Source organism: Blennius ocellaris (genome assembly GCF_963422515.1).
Source record: "Blennius ocellaris genome assembly, chromosome: 11".
Lineage (NCBI taxonomy): Eukaryota > Metazoa > Chordata > Actinopteri > Blenniiformes > Blenniidae > Blennius > Blennius ocellaris.
The window spans coordinates 25,368,887-25,391,997 of record NC_137660.1 but is presented as its reverse complement, the minus strand read 5'-3'; the positions used below and the strand labels follow the sequence as shown (position 1 = coordinate 25,391,997).

Here is a 23,111-nt window from a genome sequence, read left to right as displayed (position 1 = left end):
CTGTGTGTCCTCTTGTCTTTTGGAGTGGATCGTTTATATGGGAATAGCTCTTTGTACTTAAGTGGGAGTACCTTTCTCTAGACAAGACTACTCAATAACACTCTTGTGTTAATAGCTTTGCCTCTGAGAAGGAGAGGCAGATTGCTGTGTTTCGTGTTGCTTCATGGCACTTTTTCTTTTTTTTCTGTGAAAAACAAAGACTGTGCATCGAGAGACGCCATCATGACTTTGTTGCTGTGAATTATGGTTGTAAAGGTGAATCCTGACGTACATTTGCGTCATTTTAATAAGCCAGCGGTTGTTTGAAATGAATTTGTGACTCGTTTAAGGGAAACATGACCAATACCAGGAAGAAGTTCCATTGTAAAATGAGTGCCTATTCACCTTGGTGCTCATTGTTGACATCAACAACTGCCTCACAAAACTTGATTCTGCTCATTTCACTTAATCTTTCACCCAGTCTCAATTCTGGAAATTACATGACGGAGATTTCCCAGTCGACACTCATATTATTAAGCTCTGGTACAGACACTATACTCGCTGTACTCCTAATATATTATACTTTGCTTCGCTCAAATTGTTGCGCAAGCAAGTTTGCCCTCAACCCTAATTACTTATAATGATACGGACCTTTAGAGAGACTGCATTAAGAGATGCTTCTAATATTTAAACACCTTGTTTTGATATAAACGAGAAACAGAAGATCACGTGACACCTTTGTTGCACCCGAGCTTAACGCTGCAACAAACTAAAACCTCACAAATAAACCGAATGTGATACTTAAACCTCCCAGAAGATCCAAAACAAACCTTTTATGAAGTCAGAATTAATGGTAGAGGTGTTATTACGGATCCCTTGTATTGCACAAATTTACTAAAATACAACACCAACAAGTGTTTTCTTTTACTAGTTTATAGAATAAAGTCAAAAGTTCTTTAGTTGTTTGAAGTATGCTGTGCTCGGGGCCATGTTCATTTGTCTATCATATATAAACCCCAGAACCTGGTGTAAAGTAGCTCAAGGGGACATTACAGGCACATATTTTTCACCAGGTTGAAGCACGTCAAAGCCAAGTCATTGATTGCTTCAGCTGTACAAAGCCAACGTTGGTGTTTCATTTATCTGTTTGTACAAAGACGAAGGCCTTCAGCTCCTCTGACATATCCAGCTCTTCCTGTTGCTATAGAAACCCCCCTAAGCCTTGTTTCCATCATCATCAGCAGTGAAGTCAAGAATCCTGTTGGCAGTCTGATGTCAGCAGAGGGGTTACTTTCTAATTGCAAATGGCGAGTAGATGAATGCAGCATTGTCCTTAATCAATTACATACTCGACACTCACCCACTACACACATCCACACTCTATTTGATCTGGTATTTAAAAGATAGCATTCTCAGTCCATAGTAAGGATAGGGTGTTGCGCTGGTTGCTTGTTATGCAAGTGATTCATCTGCTTCTATTTATCTCTTAATACTAAAATTACAACGTGATGATACATTCCGGGTCAATTTTCTGACCTTTGACTTTTGACTTGCTCTGTGACAAATCCTTTTTTTTTTTTTTGTTAGTTGTTTATATCCTTTAATGCAGAGATATTCTATGTTCATCCAAGCGGGCTGATTGCACTCTGTGTGTGTGTCTCAGGCGGCTGTCACCAGTCATTTCATGGGGCACTGACAGTCGGTAGGAGCTCACCTTCAGGCAGGATGGAGCCTCTTGAGTGACAGCTCTGCTGTGCTGCAGGATTTTGTCAACCTCTCTAAGTGGTGACACCAGAGGCACTCCATCTTGTGTGTGTTGGATGGCGGGGTGGGGATTTAGTGCTGCTGGTAATGTGTGGAGGAACCGTGGCGCCTGGGGATGCACACGTCAGTGTTTCCCCACTGAGACAAGGCAGAGATGGAGTAGAGACGCAAGGACTTGTGGAGAGGGGGCGTCTAACACTAGATCATGTGTTTCTATCTTTCTTGTTCTTATCTTCTCTGCACAACTCCCTATCTCCACTCTGCATTTCACTCGTCAAACACATCTTCATTTTACCTCCTCACCTGCACAGATATGAGGATGGTATTAGTTTAGGAAGGTGTGGAGGCGATGATGTAATTTGGCCTCCTGTTTATCCATATTGACCGACTGTGACGGCTCTTTGTACTGGTTACTCTTCAGCCCTGCTTCCCAGATGAACTCTGACATGAGCTGCACAGACCGGATATAGACCGGCTTTCAGGGGATCTGCTTAGAGCTTTGTCTTGGCTGGTGTTTTCCTCTTTCGCAGTCAGCAGTGTCTCGATCCTTGATATATCAGCTCAATGGCCCCATTGATGGATCATTATGTTTGAGTTTCATCCATATACAGTAGTTGCTCATATTTGGATAATTAAAACTTTCCTTCTCTACGGAACTAAACTGGCGTAACCTTGCCATTCTGTAACAGAATCAATGGTTGTTGATTGGATTTGCTTTCTTGACTAACTGACCAAGCAGTGTTGTGAGACTGTATGCAGCAGAGGAGAGAGGGCGACTGGGGGAAGGGAAAGAAGAATTGGTAACCTCTTGATACTCTCTCTCCCTTTTCACAACACCTCAGGGCCTGTCAGGGTGTGTGGCTCTGTGTAAAGATTGTGGATCTGCCCGGAAGGCTAGAATTAAAAACAAAACATTGGATGTATAAATCTAGAGCATCGCTCCGTACATCATGTGATGATGATGTTTTACAATAAGTCGTCGATTAGCATTTGATCATTTAAAGCTAATTCTGTTTACAGAAACATCACAGTCAAAATAAAAACTAACAATTACACATTTGACCCATCATCTGCATCCGGATGCCAATTCTGGCTTGTTTTTGTATCTACTAGTATAACAAACACTTAATCTCTCCATTTTCCTCTTGATTTGTTTCTTTAGGAGCGTGAACAGAAACAGAAGTTACTGGACCCAACTCCAGTGCGCATATCCCAACGATTCTCTGACCATCACATTAAAGAAGATGAGGAGGTGTGTTTGTGTTTTATTATGCGATTGTATTAAAAAAATGGGTAAACAAATCCACATCGCCATAAGGCTGGATGTATCTCCATGTTTACTTTAACAATACATTCCACCACTGTTCAAGCATCTGGGTGCTTCTTTGTCACTGTTATTGTTGTTTCTACACAAGTCATGTATTTGTGACTTCATCAACTTTCAAACTTGCACAGCTTTGTGGCTTATCGGGGCCGCCGGGAGAACTAATGGATGTATGTATGCACTCAGGAAAATCTCAAGGCATTAACAGAAGAAGAGAAGAGGAAAGATGAAGAACTGGACAGACAGGTTCTATTGGCAGAGCAGCGACGAGAAGACGAACGGCTCCTGCAGGAACAACGGCAGAGAGAGAAGATGGAGAAAATCAAAGCTGTGGAAGGTAAGATAGAGATACACTTGAACAGGTGGAGTGTTATTAAGAAGCGGAGTGTATATTTGTGTGACAAAGGGCCACTTAATTTCAAAAATGCGTGAAATGTGCCTGAGGTTGGCCTTACAGGGGCTGACATTCTTGTGAGGTTGGTATTATGTCCGGAGCCGTTACAAAATATAAATGAAGCCTGGTGTCAAAAGTCAAATATCCAGAAGCGGCAGTGATTTCACACTCTTTCATCAGTGAACTGTCAGCAGCAGGTAGCAGGCTCGATCAAGGGCAAAATGGATTGTGAAGGACACCCCACACACAGGCCTCTACCTCTTCATTGCTTTGCTAAGACTCTTTGACGACTTAGAAATCTGCAGTAGCATAGCAGCACTCAAAGCCTTGTGATTTATGTATAGTACACAGAGACTGTGAGAGGGAATGCTCAGGGCCTTTAATCACAGGATCACTTCTCTTTTTCTCCCTCCCTCTGATGTCATCTGTCAAGGGTTAATGAACTGCTGATTGTGCTTCAGTGGAGGAGCCTCATTAATGTATTATAGATGAACAGCAGGACCTGGCCTACACTCTGTGTGGATTGCATATGTGGAATCCTCCCTCTAATGTCTTTAATCCACGCAGCAGGGGAGCTGGCAGGCCTCTCTGCCTTTCATGTTGAAAGATAAAGCAGTGATACATATGCACTCGTTGGGCTCTTTTCTGCTCTTTTGATCCGCTGGGCCGAAGAAAAGGTGGCCCATGAATCGTTCTCTTTCTGCCTAACTGGGCTGCTGGGGTCTCTGGCAGCTAAATCCCAGTTTTCACCGACCCAGCAGGCTGCAAGTGCGATTTAAACTGTAACTCTGGGCCCTATGAAAACATTGCTTGAATGTAGACTCCTGGGACTTTTTTTTTTTAATCGTTTGTGCTTCTAATTGCCCCTGTGTTCATTCTTTTTTGTTTTTCTTTTATAGAGCGAGCAAAGAGACGGAAGATGCGGGAGGAAAAAGCCTGGCTGTTGTCGCAAGGAAAAGACCTTCCACCCGAGCTCATGAATCTAGAGCCCTCTTCCCCTGTACACAGAACACGCAGAAACAAAGAATTGTAAGTTGCCGAAAACGTTAGTCATCAAATATACTTTTTACTTGTTGTATTAACATGATCTATGTTTGACATTTTCAGCTATGAAATTGATGATGACTACACTGCTCTATATAAAGGTATGCATACACAGTGGTTAATGGTGACGCCTGTTGCTTTATCTCAATTTGCATTAATGCCCGATCTGATGTAGTAATCCCTGACTTTCAGTGCTGGAGACCCTCAAATCCCATAAAGATGCTTGGCCTTTCTTGGAGCCTGTCGATGACTCGTATGCCCCCAATTACCACGAGATCATCCAGGTACAAAATACTGTCATTGTTGCCATGTGACATGTGATGTAATGTTGAATTTGTGATTACGTGGGAGTAGGAGGTCCACATGCCAGCTGATTCATTCACAAACATTATGCCCGTTTTACTGAATGGTTCTCCAAACACCTCAGACGCCCATGGATCTGTCCACTATGGAGAAGAAGCTCAATGACGGGGATTATATCACCAAGGAGGAGTTTGTTGCTGACGTGAAGCTCATGTTTGAAAACTGCATGGAATATAATGGAGAAGACAGTGGTAAGTTAACAGTTTCATGAATACAGACTTCAAAATTCTTGCAATATAATATTAGTCTCAGTGTATGGCTGCTGTATCAAAACAATTTTACCATGTGTATTTTGGTGTGTGTGTCTATATATATATATATGTATATGGGTTGGAGTGAGAAGCATTGGGTGAGAGTGGGAGCGACTGCTAAAGAAAGGGAGCCGGACTTGGTGCTGCGTTGGGGCCGGGGCCAGGGCAGTCTTGACAGTGATTAATGGGGAGTGATTGAGTTGTGCTCCAGTGCTCAGGGGGATCCTAGCCCTGCAGTGCCAGAGAAACATTCCAGCCCCTAAGCCTCCTGTCTGGAGCCATCCATCCAACTGAATGCTCTCCCCAGGGATAGGGGGGAGGAGAGTGGTAAGGAGGCCTGGGGTGGAGCAGGAGGAGGAGAGCGAAGAGGTTGGAGGGGCAGGGGTCATTTTACGCCCTCTGACCTGGTCAGTTGGCTAGCGCTGGGCTGAGAACAGAGAAGCAGTTTTGCATTTTCTGAGTATATGTCATGCTTATTGGCTGATATGTGTGTGTGGGTTTTGTGTAAAGGAGAGGGAATGACTGGCCTACAGCAGGTTTGCTGATGTTGATTTCTGTCTGTCCCTAGAGTACACCATCATGGCTGAGTCTCTGGAACGATGTTTTAGCCGGGCCCTATTAAAACATTTTCCATCTGAGGATGGCGATACAGATGAGGAGTTCCACATCAGCAAAGAAGACAAGGAGCGCAAGGAAAAAAAGCGCAATCGCGGCAATAAACATTTGGGACCTGAAAGTTTGATCAGGGCGACTGAGCAAGTTCAGCGCAAAAGAAACTCTCAGGGGGGCAAGGGCACAGTGCTCTCGGAGGAGGACAGCAAGCTAACGCGACCACCTCCCCCACCTCACTGGGCTAGCGGCCCCCCTTACGCCCACGGCCTGCCAACAAGACAGCACCCCATCCACGGGGGTGACCTCAGAGGCATGTACCACCCAAGGCAACAGGTACTCACAGAGTAGCATTTCTATTTAAAGTTTCTCTCTTTCTAAAAAGTTACACAACTTATTGGTCATGTTCATCATAATTTAAGCTAACGTGTCTCTTTTTTATGTGCCAAACAATTCTCCTTAATTTTGCTGAAAATCACAGCTCTCTTCTTGTTCCGCCAGCTCTGTCGTCCTCCTGGTCCTCATATGTATGGCCAAAGAATGCCCATGGATCCCCGCTTTGTCTACCAGGTTCGCATCCCCAGGCATGGAGACCCCAACTTCAACCACATGCCTAACAATTTCAATATGCAGGTATACAAGACTCACCACTATCTTCTAAATTGGTGTTAAGTCCGATTGACTTTGATATCTTGACACCGGTAAAACTCCTGCGCAAATATATTGATGCAAAATGTTTTTGTTTTTTTTCTTTTTCACCAGCAGCGCATGATTGAAGGGCATCACATGGGCCCCAGGTACCCATTAGGCCCAGATCCTAACCAGCAACATCCTCAACAGCACCCCTACATGGGTCCAACTCACGGCCCGTCTTTGGGCCCACGTCCCCTGGCTCTCCAACCTGGGCCTCCGCACGAAGCCAGCATGTACCCATCCCACCACCGCCCGGAGGGCCACACCATGAATCCCATGGGTAACCGATTCTCAGGGCCAGAAGGACCCCCTCAGCACAACCACCCAGCCTTAAGGCCTCCTACTATGAACATGTGGACTAACATGAATCACCAAGGCTTGGAACGGTCCAACGGCATGCACATGCAGGATCCTAACATGGTCAATCAACGCAGCTTTAATTATGGTGGCATACCTCCTCCGGCGGGACATAAACCATGGCCAGAAGCTGCTGGATACCCCCACCATCCTTCCAATGTCCAATATCAAATGTCTGCAGCAGCCACTTCCCAAGCACCCATGTCATCTCGTCCCCCAGTGCCTCACCCTGACTCTTCTGGCAGGACACGCTTGGCTTCCATGCTGGAAAGCCCAGAGATGTTGGCCCTGCAGCAGCTGTCAGCCTCCTCTGGACCCCCTGCTGGTGCCCCTCATCAGCACATCGGCAACTTTCAGCAGCCTGGACCCCCATCAGGAATTGGCAGCATCCCAGCTCACCCCTCACAACAGCCCCCCTCTGCCCCTGAGGTTCAGCTGCTCCGTCCTGCCAGAGACAAAGGGCCAGACAGCCAGCCTTCCCAACAGACAGACTTGCACCCCAAAGGTAGACCTGACCTTTTCTTTCACTATTTCACAAGCCTCCATGTTCTGTATGGTGGAACTTAAATACAATCTAACCTTTCTCTCCATAAACTACCTTTGTAGATTTTAGTATTACAATTCATTTTTTTTAGTACAACCCCCCCATATATGCCATTCTGCTCTCTCGTGCTTTTTACAATTTGATTTTAATCATTTGTCACAGCAAGACGCATATTGAATATTCATCAGTTAATTCAGTTTCTTTGCTGATGTCTTTGAGGCATAAACGAGATGTCATGCCATCAATTCAATTTTGTGTAAATGAGTTTTCCATCATGAAAAGATAGAATAGACCATCTTACCTCATTTCAGATTTTTTGTAAAATTTCTTTGGTTAAGTGGGATTAGTGAATATTTCTTTTCTTTTGATTTACTGTCACAACCTTGTACATCTATTAATCATCCTTCAAGGCTAGTTGGATTTACTGAATTCCATGACGCTCACAATTCTTTTATTTCTCTATATCCTAACAGGTACAACTTCAGAGAATAAGATGGCGGCCAACAACATTTCTGAAGAATCTTCTGCGCATAAAACCATTCTAGTTAAGCAAGATCCTACAACTATCTCGAGCCCCACAGAACATTTCCACAGGCCAGAAGATAAAGTGCAGACTCCCACAGACTCTGTTGGCCTGCCACAGAAAAAACCCTCCGAACCTTGGCTGACACAAGCCGGGAGCCACAAACAGGAGAGAGATCAATGTCCGACTCAGTTCAGCAGCACCAACACTGTATCACCAAATGTCAACACAGGTGACTGCAACTCAGCTGTTTCCTCTCCACCAAATCCACTTCAGCGTACACCCACCAGTCCACAGCAAAACACCCAGAGTCCTGCAGTTGATTCTCAAAACTTAACGCCGCCACATGTTGCAGCATCTCAAAATTCAAATCGGCAGAAGCCGGAAAAGAACACAAGCCACACGCAGAATGCACATCAGCAGAATGAACCCCAGGAAAACATCCAAAAACACGAACACTCACAGGCCGTTAATTCCCCTCCTCGCAGCTTTCCACAACCAGTGACCCAAAACAATCAGCTGCTACCTTCTCATCACGCCCCCCAAAACACTTCGCCTCAATGCCCCGTGCAGAATAGCCCCTCTCATGGGATGCCTCCGAGTGCTGTTCAAAGCACTCAGCCTGGACGCCCTCAGCCAGCCCCTCTAACTTCTTTGCCACCTAGTCATCCTTCCCCACTATTGCCCTCCCAGCCTAGCCCAGCGGACCATGGAGACCAGCGACCTAGTGAGCCCCCAAGTAGGCCAGACACAAAGGCATCTGCCATTTCTCCACAGCAAACCATGATGACATCTGGGCCTCCAAGCAATACGTATAAACTTCAGTCTTTTAGCCCCAATCACCATCAAACCCAACAAATGGGCGGTAACCTGGGTGTGCAGCCTCGGAGAGGACTGGCACATGGTCAGAATCCCGCCATGCCGCCTCATTCCCAAGGCCACATCAATGGAGCTATGGGTCCTCATGGAATGGGAAACGTTCAACATTCTCACTACAACCAGGCAACCATGGGCAGGCCGGTGCCTCCATCTGCTCACCACTCGTATAACAACCAGGTAATTAATACCCTCCACAGCCCTGCTCCCCAGCCCACCTACCACCAGCAGGGAGGGCCTGCATACTCTTATCACATGACGGGCCAACAGCACCCTCAGGCTCACGGCAATATGTACCCGCCCAATCAGTACCAGCAGCAAACCTACTACCCTCAGCCTCATCACCAAGCTCAGGCTCATAACCAAGCCAATGGTCAAGGGGCTTACCCTCCAGAGAACTGGCACCGGCCTCATTATCAGCCTCACCAGCCATTACCACCCAGTGCCTACCCCCCTGTAGCAGGTGCCAGGGCCAACGGTCAGTCAAAGGAAAGCAGCGTGTCCCCGCTGGGCTCTGAAGGCTCCAGTAGTGCCAGTTTGGTTTCTCCCGGCCCCACGCAGGAAGTTGGAGTTCACTCTGGAGGCACAGAGGAAGGGAAGTCTGACAGCAGGGAGCACGTTGGCGGTAGCAGTCAGGCAAAGCCGGCTCCTAACGAGAGCTCAGAGCGACCGGAAAGCCCCAAAGAAATCCTGGACCTCGACAGCCATAACGCTGCTGCCCGCCATCGGAGCAATCAGGCGCTTCAACAGCGGCATCCCCCTGCCTCTGCTGCGTACATGCCACCTGGCCTCATGTACGACCCTCAGCTTTTACATCCAGGGATGCAACAAGGTGGCGTCCCTCCGTTACACATGATGTCTCAGAATCGTGGGGTTGGGAACTGCCAGCCGTACGCAGGCCAGGCATATCCAGATCCAGGACGCTATGTTGCACAGAGGCCTCACCCACACTTGATGGAGGCTCTGCAGCGACCTCAACAGCTGCCCTACTCTCCTGGGCAAACGCGTATGGCCATGTACAGACACCCACGACCTGGGTGGCACTTCCAGGGCATGATGATTCAGCAAGGAGGCCTCGGATCGGAGCGCTTTTTACATCCAGGGTAAAAATGTCATGTTCATTTTTAGCTTGTCCATAATGTCAGTGTGTGTTTTCATTGCCGTGTTACATTGTTGTTTAACTTCAGGGTTTCAGAAACTCTCACGGCTAATAAAACCAGATTTTTATACAAGAAAAGATAAGTAGGTACAGCGAACTGAGAAATAACCGTTAAAAATCTTTTTTCATTTTATTTTTGCAGGCAACAGATGACGGCTACTCCTGGTGGTCCTGCCGCTAAACAGGGATTGTAACTTTGTATGGAAGTAAGTAAAACCGTCAGTTAAATTATATGTCGAAACTATTATTGGCAGTATCGTAATAATATTGTTTGCTTTACTATTATAAGTTTATTCTTAAAATGACGGAACTATCACCAGAAAGACATGTTTGTGTAAACGGATGATCAAGGTTGGTTTTTTTTCCCAACAGAAACTTTACTATCAACAAACATCTGGACGAAGTTGTGAGCCACATGCCTTCGTGAATGCAGGGCGAGACGGCGCACACTATTCTTACACTGAAATCCATCCAGGCTGCTGGCATTCCTCGTATAAATATAATGTGAAATGTTATTGAGCCCTGCAGAACAATCCTCTGCTGGCGGTCCCGCCCGCCAACCACCACCGAGCTCGTAGTGGCCAATCACAGAGCGGCTCGGTGACGCTGGCGGAGATCGAACACCTTGCTCTCTTAGTCCAACTCGGGAGCGTTTGAACTTTGACCCATGAGCAGGAGGACAACCTTCTTTAACCACGAGGTCAACCTGCCAGACGCAGGGGACATTGCCTTCAAGAACACTGGACCGAACTCTTCTCTGCGGATGAATAAGCGCCGATCGGAGCCCACGGTGTCTCGTCCACGGCCCGTGAGGCCGGTCGGGAGCTACTGACAAGACTGTGACAAAGGAGCTGGAACTGTTGTTTTTAACTACTATTTTCTATTCCGACCATATCTCTTTAAACTCAGGTGTAGAAGAGGAGGTACTGCGAGACCGTCATGCTGACCCAGCAAACTCAAGCGACCCCTTGCAAATTGCCTTGGTTTCCTTTTGTGAATGTACGAATGAATGTGTAGATAACGAGTACAGCACAGTAGTTGTATGTCACAAACAACACTGGCCATCAATTCAAAGTATGAACCGCCCAGCCGAGCTACATTGTCCATTTGCACCCACAACTCTAATTCTCTACTTCTGGAGTTAAACACACAGTATATGCATCATTCAAAGCTGCCTTCATTGATAAGAATGTCTCGACTAACAGAGAGAGACTGGTTAGGATGGTGCTCTTTGTATCAGACTGTACCTGAATATGCACTATAAACTTTGCTAGTCCTGACATCCTGAAACTGAGTGGCCTTGAATAGTCCTATTTTAGTCCCAACACATATGTATGAGAGTAAAGTATATATATATATATATACACATATATGTTAATTCCAATTCTTCACCAGAGACATCTCAGGTGAGGCTATTCTAAAATTCTCACTCAACATGACTTATTAGTCGGTATATAAACACAGACGTATCAGGCCTCTTCCTGCTGCACAGTGGGTGGGCCTTCGATTCTGCCTTTACACTGAGGAGTGTTGATTTTATTTTATTTTTTAACATGAACTTATCATTGTGGTTTGCAGAGGGGCGGTGCTGAACTTCATTAAATGACGAACACCTCTCATTATAATGGACTCCAGCTCAACAGTTGAGAAGTCAAATTAGACACTCTTGGATGATGTCATTCAAGACGACCATCACCTTTGTAGCGACAGAATTTATGGCGGGGCTGTTACAGATTAGATTGTAAAGGTGGACTTGATAGTGACCCATGAGTGCAAACCTTCCCGTTCTCTTTTCCTTCCCCCAGTGTGAAAATGCATTCCACCTGCATGTTTGTTGCTTCCTTCAGTGCTTCCTTTCTCCCTTGTCAATGCCAAGTGTTTCCTCAGGGTTTACAGTTTCTATATACGGGTATTGTTCTGACTTATTTGAAGGAGTAATGGCGTTGGGGTGGGGAAACTAAAAAAAATAAAGGTGTAAAGGAGGGTCTGATTTTAATTCATCACAGTAAAAATTTTTGGTTTGTTTGTTTTTTACATTCCTGTTATTGTGGTGACAAAATTTTTACCATCACAATTCTATATTTACCGTCTTTATCTTCTGACAACACTGTTTTCTCAGCGCTGGCATGATCTATGGAGGCTTTGTCTTTTTTTAATATGCGAGCCCCACTAGTGTAGCTTAGCAAAAAATAAACAATCTACCTCAGCGAGCCATTCTGTGGCTGCCGCAAAGTCCCTCCACTCACCTCCCTTGCCCTGCCAGACTCCTTGGGGGGGGTCAATCTTTTTATGACCAGCTGAAGACTTTAGCACCACCTTTTGAGTTTCTGAACGACAGAACTGAGAGCGGCTTTGCGATACACTTAAGATTTTAGTGCACAGGCAACGAAACTCACCGACCACTTTGAGGAGAAGTGAATATTTCTGTGTTGGTAGGTGACGGATACTGAAGGCATTGTAAGGAGATATTTCAGAAGTGAAAGTGGAGTAGATAAAAGGTTGGAGCCTCGAGACTTTTCTGTAAGTTCGTCACACTTGGCTTGTCTTGTTATTTCGTTGAAATAGGGAACCGTCTCATTATTTAGCGAGCCTATTAGAACCACTAAAGATTTCAGTCTGTTCGTTTTTTTCACATGTGCTGTCTTGTGTTCGAAGGACAGGGCTGTTTTAAAAGTCTGTGATATTCTCCCATGTTGTACATACGTGTGTGTGTGTGTCTGTTTTTTCTGGTGTGCAGAATAGACACCAGATGATTTTAAGCATGTTCAACTCTCACGTTTCGTCTGCTGTCATCCCTCTGCACTAGTGGAAAACATTTAGGCGTGATTAAATGTGAATCATATTTATTTGTTCTTTCAAGAATTTTTGTACATTTTTGGACTCGTTTTAATATAAATTTGGTGTTCGCTTCCTTTTTTTTCCCCTTCTGGATGTTTTTGATGTGTTTAAGCAGTCGACTTTTTACTTCGGTATAGTGGTTCCGATGAGGGGGGGAAAAAAAGACCTGCTTCTTTAATTTTTAAGTGACGTTTACAAGTTCTTATCTGACTGATATAGATTATTTTGGAAATGGAACTGAGTATTTTCTCTACTGTACATTTCTTAGAAATAAATAACTTTTCTGAAACGAGAGTTTTTAAAATCATTACGTGTGAGTTACACCTGTGGGGAAAGTATGAACCTCATGGCTTTGATAGCAGATCAGTAGTATTGATGAATGGGAAGGGGAAAAAAAGGGTTTATACAACTTCTTCATAAATGGAAGTATCTCTATAATCTGGTAAATAACCAGAAAGGCTGAAAGTAATGAAATGTACACAAGTAAGACACGGCCTAATGCAAGACAATGCATTAATCTGCTGGAGCTCTTCACGTTGTCTGTTTCAATCACCGCTGATCCTTTTGACTGGAACCCTCAGCAGACTGAACGCTCCTGTGGCTGACCCCTCCTGATTGCAGCAGTCGCTGATGTGTCGTGACGCCGCACCAACGTGAGGCGGCTCGGCTCTTTCCAGGATCTCTTTGGGGCGTGCTCCTTGTAAACGAACAGAGTAATACATTCTTTTGTCCAGGATTAATGAGGGCAAAATCAGGGGGAAGGGGGGGGGGATAAATGCAGATGAGGCATGTAATTAAGATACTTGAGGCTCACATAGCAAGCTGTTGTGGAACTACAACAACAATTCCACAACAGTTGGGATATGTGTGACATGTAAATACAAACAAATCTAATTATTCTTCTTGTAAACATATTTTACCGTCTGTAGAACATAGACAAAAGAAAGTAGACTATTAAACTACTAAAAAAGATTTTAAGTTGGTGGTACTGACAAGAGGAAAGTCGTATGAGTATTGGGAACCAATCGGGCTGATTGGCAACTCGCATGAATTGGTTTTATGCATCATTTTCAAGTGAAAATGCAAACATTTTGATGTGTTTTTGTTGTCTTTTTTAAAAAACAAACTATAGTGCATGGAGCCATTGAAAATTCAACTTTTTGAGAAAACTGCTCCCAAGTAAGAACTTGTCGAAAACACGACTCCCTGTAAATAGGAGTAAAAACAACTTTCTGGAAACGATGCTACTACACATGTGCACTTAATGTTATTCTTGTAACATTCATATATAAACATTTAAAAAAAATCACATATGCATTTTGAAGAGATAATTAGTCTCATAATAGTTTTACCATGTTTGAATAAATTGATCTATAAATGGATGGAAGTCGTCGTCCCCCCCCCCCCGCCCCCGAAAAAAAAAATGCATACCGAGAAGAGGTGGGATTCAATGCTATACTTCCTACTCTTTTTCGGAACTGCAACCTATGTTCTGCTGTACTTAGTCACTGTTTCATTGGTGAAATATCTTTCGGTGGTTACTGTGCACCACAGTAACCACAGTTGATATTGAGATCTGATTTTGAGCATGTCGGAAATGAAAACATTTTAGCATATTTTTCTCTGCTTGCATGTGGTTTCAATACAAAAACAAACAGTTCCCACTCGTGGCCTAGGACGCTAACTAACCATTTTACTTTCAGCTTTTCTGCGGTTCCCACGTAAACAAACAGTTTTCAAAACGCTCAAAGGCATTTCTCAGCACATAGCCGGACTTTCCACTCTGAAAACACCTATTTTAGTCCGTGAGCCTGTTGTTGGACACCGTTTATAAACGTATATGTGTATATATTTTGACTACTTTTCTCCTCGCTTCTGTCTTGTCGGCCAGTGTTTACATCCCAACACTCACCAATGAAATGCCTCTATTTTGAGAGGATTTCAACCAATCAGCATGAAGAAGGCGGGACGAAGCTACACCCTTTCAGCCAATCAGCACGACGAAGGCGGGACTCAGTTGCACCCTGAACCAGATTGCCAGTGAGGCAGCGGGTCGGGCAGAAACATAAACCTGTCTGACAGATTCCGCTGAAGATCGTTATGTTCTTTTGGCATAGATTATTCGTTTAACTTTAAACGGTGCAATTTTACCGAAAGCACGATGATATGTTGTTGCTGTTTTTTTTTTTTTTTAACTGACTCTTGGCCGAGTTATTGAGAAAAAACTCCGTCAGCTGTCGGGGCTCCAGCTGAGCTTTGTGCCTTTAAAATTCAGTTTTTAACCTTCGACACACAACAGCTGTCAACGTAAGTTAAGAAAAGTGTGTCTGTTTCAAAACTGAACACTCACGATTACTTACTATTTAACCGTTTGTGTATTTGTCCACTTGATACTTCGTGTGTGTGTGTTGTAAACATGGTTGATGTAGTTTCAGAGGAACTAAAAGTGGACTCTTTCCTTCCCTGTTCTCACAGAACGGGATTGTAAAGCTCGATTTTCTTACTGAAGAATCTGATACCGAAACCGTGTTCTCGCTTCTCCAAACAAGAGGGCATCTCAGTGTGAACTGTGAAGTGTTATTCTGGTTCATGTTTTTCTCTCGTCACACAGAATGACAGCCTCTCCACAGCGCCCCCCTGCGGCCGTGCTCCTGCTGCCGCTGCTGCTGCTGTCGTGCCTGAACAGGGGTCTCTCCATCCCGGACCCCCGGCTGAGAGAGGCCCTCATCCGGCTGGAGGACTCCATGCAGGCCGGGGGGAAGATGGAGCTGACGGATGCCGAGAAGCGTCTGGACGCGCAGCTCTTCAAAATGAAGCAGGAGGAGATGGCCAGAGCAGATTTCCCTCCAGCCATGCACTTCTTCAAGGCCCGCGACCTGATCAGGGCCAGCCCCATCTTCAGTGTGCTGCAGAAGATGCCCAAAGGTACACGGCTGAAGTGTGTTGGCTTCATTGTCGCCGGACAGTCACACGGGTTTACAGAAGTACACGCAACCACACTCACATTCAGGGTCACCAGTCAACATGGAAGCAAGAACTCGAACCACTGCACCACCGGGCGAGTTTAGTCACCAGTTAACCTCAAACCAGAGGAACTTGGAAGAACATGCAAACTGCAGATATAAAACACCCTAATCTCGTTATATATGTATCTTCCAAATAGGGTTGCAAGATGTAATGGGTGTAAATTTTGAGTATTGTGATAATGATACGATTCATTGTAATGACAAATATTTAACTGTTCTTTAGTCATGTTTTTTTTACCACCAGCAATTTCTGCCTTTGCCCTCCAGCTAAAATCAATTTGGACTGTTTGAAAGTTGTTGTTTTTTTTTTTCATTTAATGGATATTTTTGTGAAGTATTCCTTCAATAACACAATATTTTCATATTTAAAATGTCTATATTTTGAATTGGCAAAAAAAAAGACATGAATGCACTGTAATATTATAAGTACATTTAACAGTCTCCCAGCTTTCTTGGAGTTGGGCTTGTATTCAGAAATATACCTTTTAAGAACAGCCAATAGATTTGCATGATGATTCCTTTTATAACTCTGCGATCCTCTGTTTCAGGTGGAGCCCTCCATCTCCACGACCTCTCCATCGTGGACGTGGAGTGGGTGGTGAAGAATGTCACGTATCGGCCTCACTGCTACATGTGCTTCACTGACAATCGGTCCATCCGATTCGTATTCTCCTCACAGTGGCCCAAGCCTCAGCCTGGCTGTTCTCCATGGGCCCTGCTGGAAAACCTGCGTGCCAAGACCAAGAACGCCACCGACCTCGACATCAGGTGACGGGGGGGGGGGGATAACGCCACTGAGAACAATAAAGCCGCGTGATATATTTTATATGAGCACATCTCCAGGTTAGCGTCTAACTGTAATCTGTTGTACCATAAATATCCGCCATTAATCATAAACCGTTAATCATTTTGGAATAAAAACACATTGATAATTAATCGAGATTGTCTAACACTTAAGTTGTGAGCAGTTTTCTATCCCAGACTCTTGCGATTTTCATGCAATATCTGTAATTTATTACCAGACCCGAGCGGCTTTAAGTCAGTGGATCAGAGAAGAGAAAAGCGAGAAACCGATTGCTTCAATAAATAACATCAAACAGTAATAATGATTGTATATATTGAAGCGTTGTTTTTTGCCAGGCTGGCAGTTTAATTTAAAAATTCTACATATTCTTATACGTTTTGATGGACATGGGAAAAAATATATATAGTTGCTTTTAATTAATTTTGAAAATTTGTCACTACAAGTGTGGAGTTGTTTTATGTGGGTGTTCATGCATTCATCACTTTTCATGGAGAAGTGTTGATAAATGGATGCAAAGAAACAAACAAACCACACACTTAAATGCTGCCGATGCACGCTTCACTCATATTTTTTTCTTCTTCCCAGCATGATGAACAACCTGACACTGTTCACGGACCAGGACCCGGAGGCCGTGTATCCCAGCCAGGACGTGATCTGGGACCGCTTTGAACAGACCTTCAAGGCCCTCTGGGGTCTGGTCACATACGCTCCCGTGTTCCGAGAGTATTTCCACCGAGCCCTCAGCCAGTTCTACATGGACAACGTCATGTATCTGGAAGTGCGGGCGCTACTGCCAGAGGTACTGCTACCAGCATGTTTCATTACTCTGCGCCTTGAAATGACCTGAATATAGTAAATGTCATTTTTTTCCGTTCCTCAGCTTTACGAACTGGATGGCAGCACCCATGACAAAACCTTTACCATGAAGTCCTACCAGGACGTCACTGAGCAGTTCACCGCCAAATACCCAGACTTCTTTGGAGTGAGATTCATCTTGTCTGTTCACCGGTAAAAAAAAAGTGTTGTTTTTTTTAAAAAACGTGTTGCACTTCTTGATTACCAGACTGATGACTGATATAATCACTGTTCTCATGTTTCGATGGATGTTTCAGGGGTATAAATATGTCTGTGATGACTGAAGTGGTGGAGGAGGCGATGAAGATGCAGAAAGCCTTCCCACATATCGTGGCTGGTTTCGATATGGTGAGAGACAAAAGTGCTTATTGTATGATTATAGTCGAGGGTAAAAAAAAACAAAGATTTCAGCAATCCTCATAACCAAACGCTGGAAACTAAAGTGTGTTGGTATGAACTTAATGTCTAAGCAGTGGAACAAACTACAAATCTTCATTAGGATGTTTTCCTACTTAGTTATTTCAGGACCTTTGAGCACAATTATCTGGACTTTTTCCCCTCATAAATTCTTAGAAACTTGTGACGCATGTCAATGAAGACGATTCAGAGCGACAGTGACATGATCGGAAACAGACGCCGCAGAAGACGACTCATTAAGAAGTGACCTAAAGAATGGTTGAATGACATTTCAGTTTTATTGATTTGTATTGACCACGAACAATGACACAAGTCTCATTGTATATCATATCCACACGTGTTCATACGTGTGCCCAGAAACTAGTTCTCTCTCTTCATGCACAGGTAGGCCGTGAGGATAGCGGCAGGCCGCTGTGGTATTTCAGAGAAGCCCTGTCGCTGCCTCAAGAGAGGGGCATTAACCTCCCTTTCTTCTTCCACGCTGGAGAAACAGGTCGGCTGTTGATTCAAAACTTTACAATAGGTTACATAATAGGAATTGGATGGAGAAAATAATTTAAAAAAACGGTGATATTTGATACTCCGCCCACATTTACTCTTTTAAAAACAACCCCCTCTTCATTTGCCTTACAGATCTCGAGGGAACAGACGTGGATCAGAACTTGCTGGATGCTCTTCTCTTCAACACTTCCCGCATAGGCCACGGATTTGCTCTCCTGCGCCACCCGGTGGCCAAAGATCTGTCCAGGAAGAGCAACGTGGCTGTGGAGGTGTGCCCCATCTCCAACCAGGTATGCCGTCTCCACAAACACCGTTTTTCTATTCAAACCATCATTTCCCTACAACCGATTGTCTGAACGTCACTGTTCCAGGTGATGATGTTGGTAAAAGATCTGCGAAACCATCCGGCAGCGGTGCTGATGTTAGAAAATCACCCGCTGGTCATCAGCTCCGATGACCCCGCTGCGTTTGGCGCTTTTGGCCTTTCTTTCGACTTCTATGAGGCGTTTGTGGGATTTGGAGGCTTAAAATCCGGTTTAGGTTCCCTCAAACAGCTGGCCATGAACTCAATCAGGTAAACCCGAGTTGCGAGAAATCGTGTTTTCCCTCATGATTATTATTTATCTTTTTTTTTTAACAGGTTCCTCTGACACTTGCTTTTGTCTTGCAGGTACAGCTCCCTGAGCCCACAGGAACAGGAGAAGGCTCTCGCTCTGTGGAATACAAAGTGGAATAAGTTTGTTTCTGAAATGATCTTTTAGATAGAAATCAGCACGTTCAAACACGTAAATACCGTTTACGTCGCCTAACTTGACATTTTTAATATTCGCGAGGCTTTTTTTTGCTTTTTTGAATGAGGAATTTTTAAGTATTTGCACTTTGTTTCCATCTTGCCTCCTTCTGTAGGACGATGCGCAGCATTTGTAACGGCCGAGGTGTGTGATGCTGTCCTGTGCCTCTGGTTTGCCAGACAATTTTAATTTTAAATTTGCGTTGTGTGTGTGCGTGTTTTTTTTTTAAGGCTTTTGTTTGGCGATTCCATAAGATTTGTACTTGAATGCCACTTTTACCATTGTTAACTGACTCCTGATTAACCTTAATGCAGGCACGCGTGTCTTTTAAAGAGGAATATTTAAGCTAATACTAAAAGTGTAAGCTGTATCTCAATGACCTTAAAATGTGAAAACTTTGATATTGATAAAAAAAACAAAAAAGCCATTTTAAAATGCATTTCATTTTATTTGCGCTGTCGTGTGTGTTGACCTGTCGCCCATCATCTGCTGCAGGTGTTGAATTTGAAGAAGCTCTCATCGATTGTTCCTTTTTCAACGACAGGGTTCCTAAAAAATAAAAAAAATGTTAAACAGATTTCATATAAACTGGTGAAATCAGAGAAAGAGGAAAAACACAAGTGTGCTGTGGAAGTATTACGAACTGCTGTTTGTGTGTTTGGGCCAGTTGGGCGTTGGCGCTGTCCAGATCTCTCCTCAGCTGCTTGCTCCGCCTCGCCTGCCGCCGCTCGGCGAGCAGAGCCGTGCGGGCGGCGGCCTGCACGTCGCGGTGGTGGCGGTCTTCCTCCTGCTTCCTCTCCGACTCGGCCCTCTGGTTACAACACACGAACCGCTCGTGAGCAGGTCGGTAGCACCGCGAATGATTGGCATGTCTCTTCATTTTTACCCTCCGCTCTTCCATTTGAAGTTCCTGGAACCGAGTGACCCGCCCGGGGCTCTCGGGCGTCGGCCTCGTGTCAACGGGGCGACACAGGCCGGGCGGCCCGGCGCACGCTGCAGTCGCTGCTCCAACCTCCCGTCCTGGCGCGTGGCCATTTTGGTCGTCGCTTTCACGTTCGTGGCGCCGCTTTTCTTCGATCTTTCGTGCAGAGCCAGAGAGTGAACCACCGCGACGCATAACAAATAGCATTTGGACGTTTACCCTCCGCCCAGACGTACCTGGGCCAGGTTGTAGTCTTTTGTCGCAACGGCCGCCGCTTTTCTCCTTTCCATCTCCAGATGTCGGAGTCGCAGGGTTTCGCTCTTGATTTTTTCTTCGCTTTCGTCGTAGAGCTGATCTGAAAACGCAGCGGAAACACGAAACGCGTGAGCTTGCGTTGCTTTCAACCGAACCGAGGAGCGACGGGCGACCATCTTCCACCTTCCAGCGTCTGCCGGCGCCTTTCTGCGTCTCGCTCCGTCTGCTGCTGGATGAGCCAGTCCCTGAGCTGCTGCTTCTGCCTCAGCTGTCGACTCTTGCTCTCGGGGTCCTCGCCCACCAGGCCGGGCAGGATCATCTGGGCGTCGTCTTGGTTCGTCTTCTTACAGAGGTCGGGGTCGTTCAGGTCAAACTCCCGCCCCTGCCAAGGCCGCTGCTGCTGCTGCCTGAACGTGGCAATTTCCTTCTCGACTGCACGCTTCTCTCTCTCCCGGCGGTTGTGGAGAATGCATGCTGTTGTCGCATTGTGGAGCATTTCAGCATCTGGAGGGGGGGAAAAAAAAAAAACAGGCCCGACACGTGAAAGATAGCGGTGACACTTCAACCCACAGTCTTCTTACACTGTACATCAGAGTACAACAATGATGCCACTTTTATTATGAAGGTTTCTCAGTCAGGTGAAACATTTAAGCCACTCACCGCAAGTCTTTTCCTCCTCCTTTGCTTCCTCCTCTCGTTTCTTTTTCTCCAATACTTGCGCATCGAGCGCCTCCTTGTCAACCTGTGCAACAAGTACACTTTGCAGTTTAAAAATAAATGTCTTTCTTCAGAAATATTAAGATCAATACCTATTAACTTTGAGTTAGTTACATTTACAGTTAGTACATACTATATATTTTAATAACTTTACAAAATAGTAAGTTTTTGTGCAATCCTTTTTGGCATTGCAAATTGGGATTATTATTGGATTAAATATATTTAAAAAAAATTTCAATCAGCTTAGGTCTAAATTCAGTAATGACATGATTTATCACATTTAATATGACTCAACGTGGACACAGGGTGAATCTCTTTAAATGGTATATTCAGATCGTTTTATCCAGGAAAGAAAGTAAAGCGATTGAAAACAAGTCATCCGGAGTTTAGTTATGAATCTATTCAGAACGGGACGATTTGAAAACTTACCCCAGTCGTCCTGAGTTTGTCGTCAAAAATCCTCGCTCGTCTTTCAGCCTCTCGGTTTCGTCTGCTCTCCAGTTTCGCTCTCGCGAGGCGGTCCGACAATAACTCCACATTAAACATTTTGACTCGCAGGGGGAGAGCTATGGTTCGAGACGGACGAGGCAAACCACTATCAAATACAGCCGTTGCCAGGAAACCGCAGTGCTTCGGAAGCTTTCGGAAAATGTCGGCCTTTTCCGGCAAACGATTTTGAGGACTCGGATTGGTTAGTTTTCAAGCCTTGAAAGAAAGCCTTTTAAAGGACAACGAACGCCGCCATTTCTCTCACAACACCGGAAGTCACGTGATCTGTATACGAGACAAGTCTTTTTTAAGTAATAAATGTACATTCCGTTATTCAATCTTCACAAAGGCTTTTTTGGAAAAACAAACGTAGGTGAAGTAACTTAGGTAAAAGTTTCTCAACATAAGTTAAGTAAAATGAAGTGAATCAAACATATGTACATATCAACTAGAAAATGCAGTTCTTGAACAAATGTATAGAATGCAGTCAGGACTTAGTGTATGTGCTGATAGTCCCTCTACTCTACCTTAACCCCATGGATGACATCACAGGGTTAAGGAAAGATTAATATTAAATCCTCTGGTATTCTGCTCTCTAAAATCCAACCCTACGTCCACATCGTTGGGGGATGGAAGCAGGTAAAGTTGACCGACCGGGCTCTGGTGAAGTCTGGTGCGCCAATCACTGGCTAGAGGGATTCAACGGATTGCAAACACACGAATGAGCATAGAATGAAGTAAAGACGGGACTCCTGGTGAAGGACCTGCGACCACAGCAGACTCGACATCTCTTGGCAAAAGCCTGTGGGAAAGTTGGGGAGAGCCATCGCTCCTCTAACCAGAAGGCTGACCAAGACTGGTACCCGAAATGTGAGGACAATGAAAGGAAGTAGTAAAGAGATTAACTGTGGCCTGGAGATTCTTGGCCTCTGGAGGGACTAGGCTCAATTCAGGGGAGACGTTCCTGTACTCCGGACACACTGGGGCAACGGCAGCACACACACAAGTAGTTGGGAATCGGGATTATGCCATCTAAACAAGCAGCATCTTGGATTATCATGGCATGCTTCAGGACTGGGCACAAAAGGATCATACTGAGAAACATTGTCACATATGCACCAACCAACGATGCAGAGGACATAGGGAAGGAAGATTAAGAGGAACTGCCGAGTATCACATCCAAGTGCAAAGAGTGCGTGTGTGTGTGTGTGTATATATGGATGGGCATGCCCTACTGTCACAAGTCGTGGATGGACCTAAATGCAGATTCTCAAGTTCCAGTTAAAAAAAAAAAAAAAAAAGATTTTGTTTAAAACAAAAGGTATCCAAAAAGGGTAATTCCCTGTGAAAATTGAAACTTGGGAGTGCCAAGTACAAAAACCACTTACAAAATAGTTGTGAGTTGCACAGGTAGAGCAGAGGGACAGTTTAAGCTGAGCAATGTATAGAAGCTGATGAGCCAAAATTGTAATTTTTAAAAGATTCTTTTATTTTGCTTTGTTGTTTTTCCTCTTAACTGAAAAGCATTTGAAAAATAGATCACATTGATCAACAAAAGATGTTTTTTTTTTGCATGGATCACAAGCTGGCCATAATACATTTAAGCAAACCGCTG

The 23,111-nt window shown here is 44.7% G+C and overlaps 3 protein-coding genes across 3 annotated transcripts in view; 2 read left to right on the top strand and 1 right to left on the bottom strand.

The window, feature by feature from the left end:
* The window catches only part of cecr2 (CECR2 histone acetyl-lysine reader), a gene marked incomplete at its 5' end in the record, with an annotated part of 33,944 nt that extends 21,145 nt beyond the window's left edge, over window positions 1-12,799 (top strand). The window contains 12 exons of the mRNA XM_080504279.1: window positions 2,906-2,995; window positions 3,254-3,404; window positions 4,361-4,490; window positions 4,569-4,606; window positions 4,698-4,789; window positions 4,933-5,059; window positions 5,688-6,064; window positions 6,230-6,361; window positions 6,491-7,283; window positions 7,796-9,824; window positions 10,023-10,086; window positions 10,253-12,799. Of these exons, the coding sequence (XP_080360405.1) occupies window positions 2,906-2,995; window positions 3,254-3,404; window positions 4,361-4,490; window positions 4,569-4,606; window positions 4,698-4,789; window positions 4,933-5,059; window positions 5,688-6,064; window positions 6,230-6,361; window positions 6,491-7,283; window positions 7,796-9,824; window positions 10,023-10,074 (4,011 nt within the window). The 3' untranslated portion in view covers window positions 10,075-10,086; window positions 10,253-12,799. The remainder of the gene's footprint in view (window positions 1-2,905; window positions 2,996-3,253; window positions 3,405-4,360; window positions 4,491-4,568; window positions 4,607-4,697; window positions 4,790-4,932; window positions 5,060-5,687; window positions 6,065-6,229; window positions 6,362-6,490; window positions 7,284-7,795; window positions 9,825-10,022; window positions 10,087-10,252) is intronic.
* Window positions 12,800-14,868: 2,069 nt separating this feature from the next.
* On the top strand, window positions 14,869-19,534 carry ada2a (adenosine deaminase 2a). Its single transcript, XM_080504284.1, has 10 exons — window positions 14,869-15,025; window positions 15,330-15,643; window positions 16,293-16,512; window positions 17,135-17,348; window positions 17,430-17,557; window positions 17,662-17,752; window positions 18,206-18,314; window positions 18,455-18,612; window positions 18,694-18,896; window positions 18,993-19,534. Exons 2-10 carry the CDS (start codon window positions 15,331-15,333, stop codon window positions 19,081-19,083), a joined length of 1,527 nt encoding a protein of 508 aa, XP_080360410.1. The 5' UTR covers window positions 14,869-15,025; window position 15,330; the 3' UTR covers window positions 19,084-19,534.
* A 61-nt stretch (window positions 19,535-19,595) lies between these two features.
* ribc2 (RIB43A domain with coiled-coils 2) lies at window positions 19,596-21,553 on the bottom strand (the record flags this gene model as incomplete). The annotated part of the gene is made up of 6 exons (XM_080504781.1): window positions 19,596-19,662; window positions 19,758-20,191; window positions 20,272-20,390; window positions 20,474-20,794; window positions 20,951-21,032; window positions 21,437-21,553. 6 exons carry the CDS (start codon window positions 21,551-21,553, stop codon window positions 19,596-19,598), a joined length of 1,140 nt encoding a protein of 379 aa, XP_080360907.1.
* Window positions 21,554-23,111: the final 1,558 nt, after the last annotated feature.

Bases quoted from the DNA above. Each gene is read 5' to 3' on its own strand.
- ada2a (XM_080504284.1), top strand. From the start codon at position 15,331: ATGACAGCCTCTCCACAGCGCCCCCCTGCGGCCGTGCTCCTGCTGCCG. The intron at 16,513-17,134 runs GTGACGGGGGGG...TCTTCTTCCCAG, and splicing joins GCCACCGACCTCGACATCAG to CATGATGAACAACCTGACAC. The intron at 17,753-18,205 runs GTGAGAGACAAA...CTTCATGCACAG, and splicing joins TCGTGGCTGGTTTCGATATG to GTAGGCCGTGAGGATAGCGG.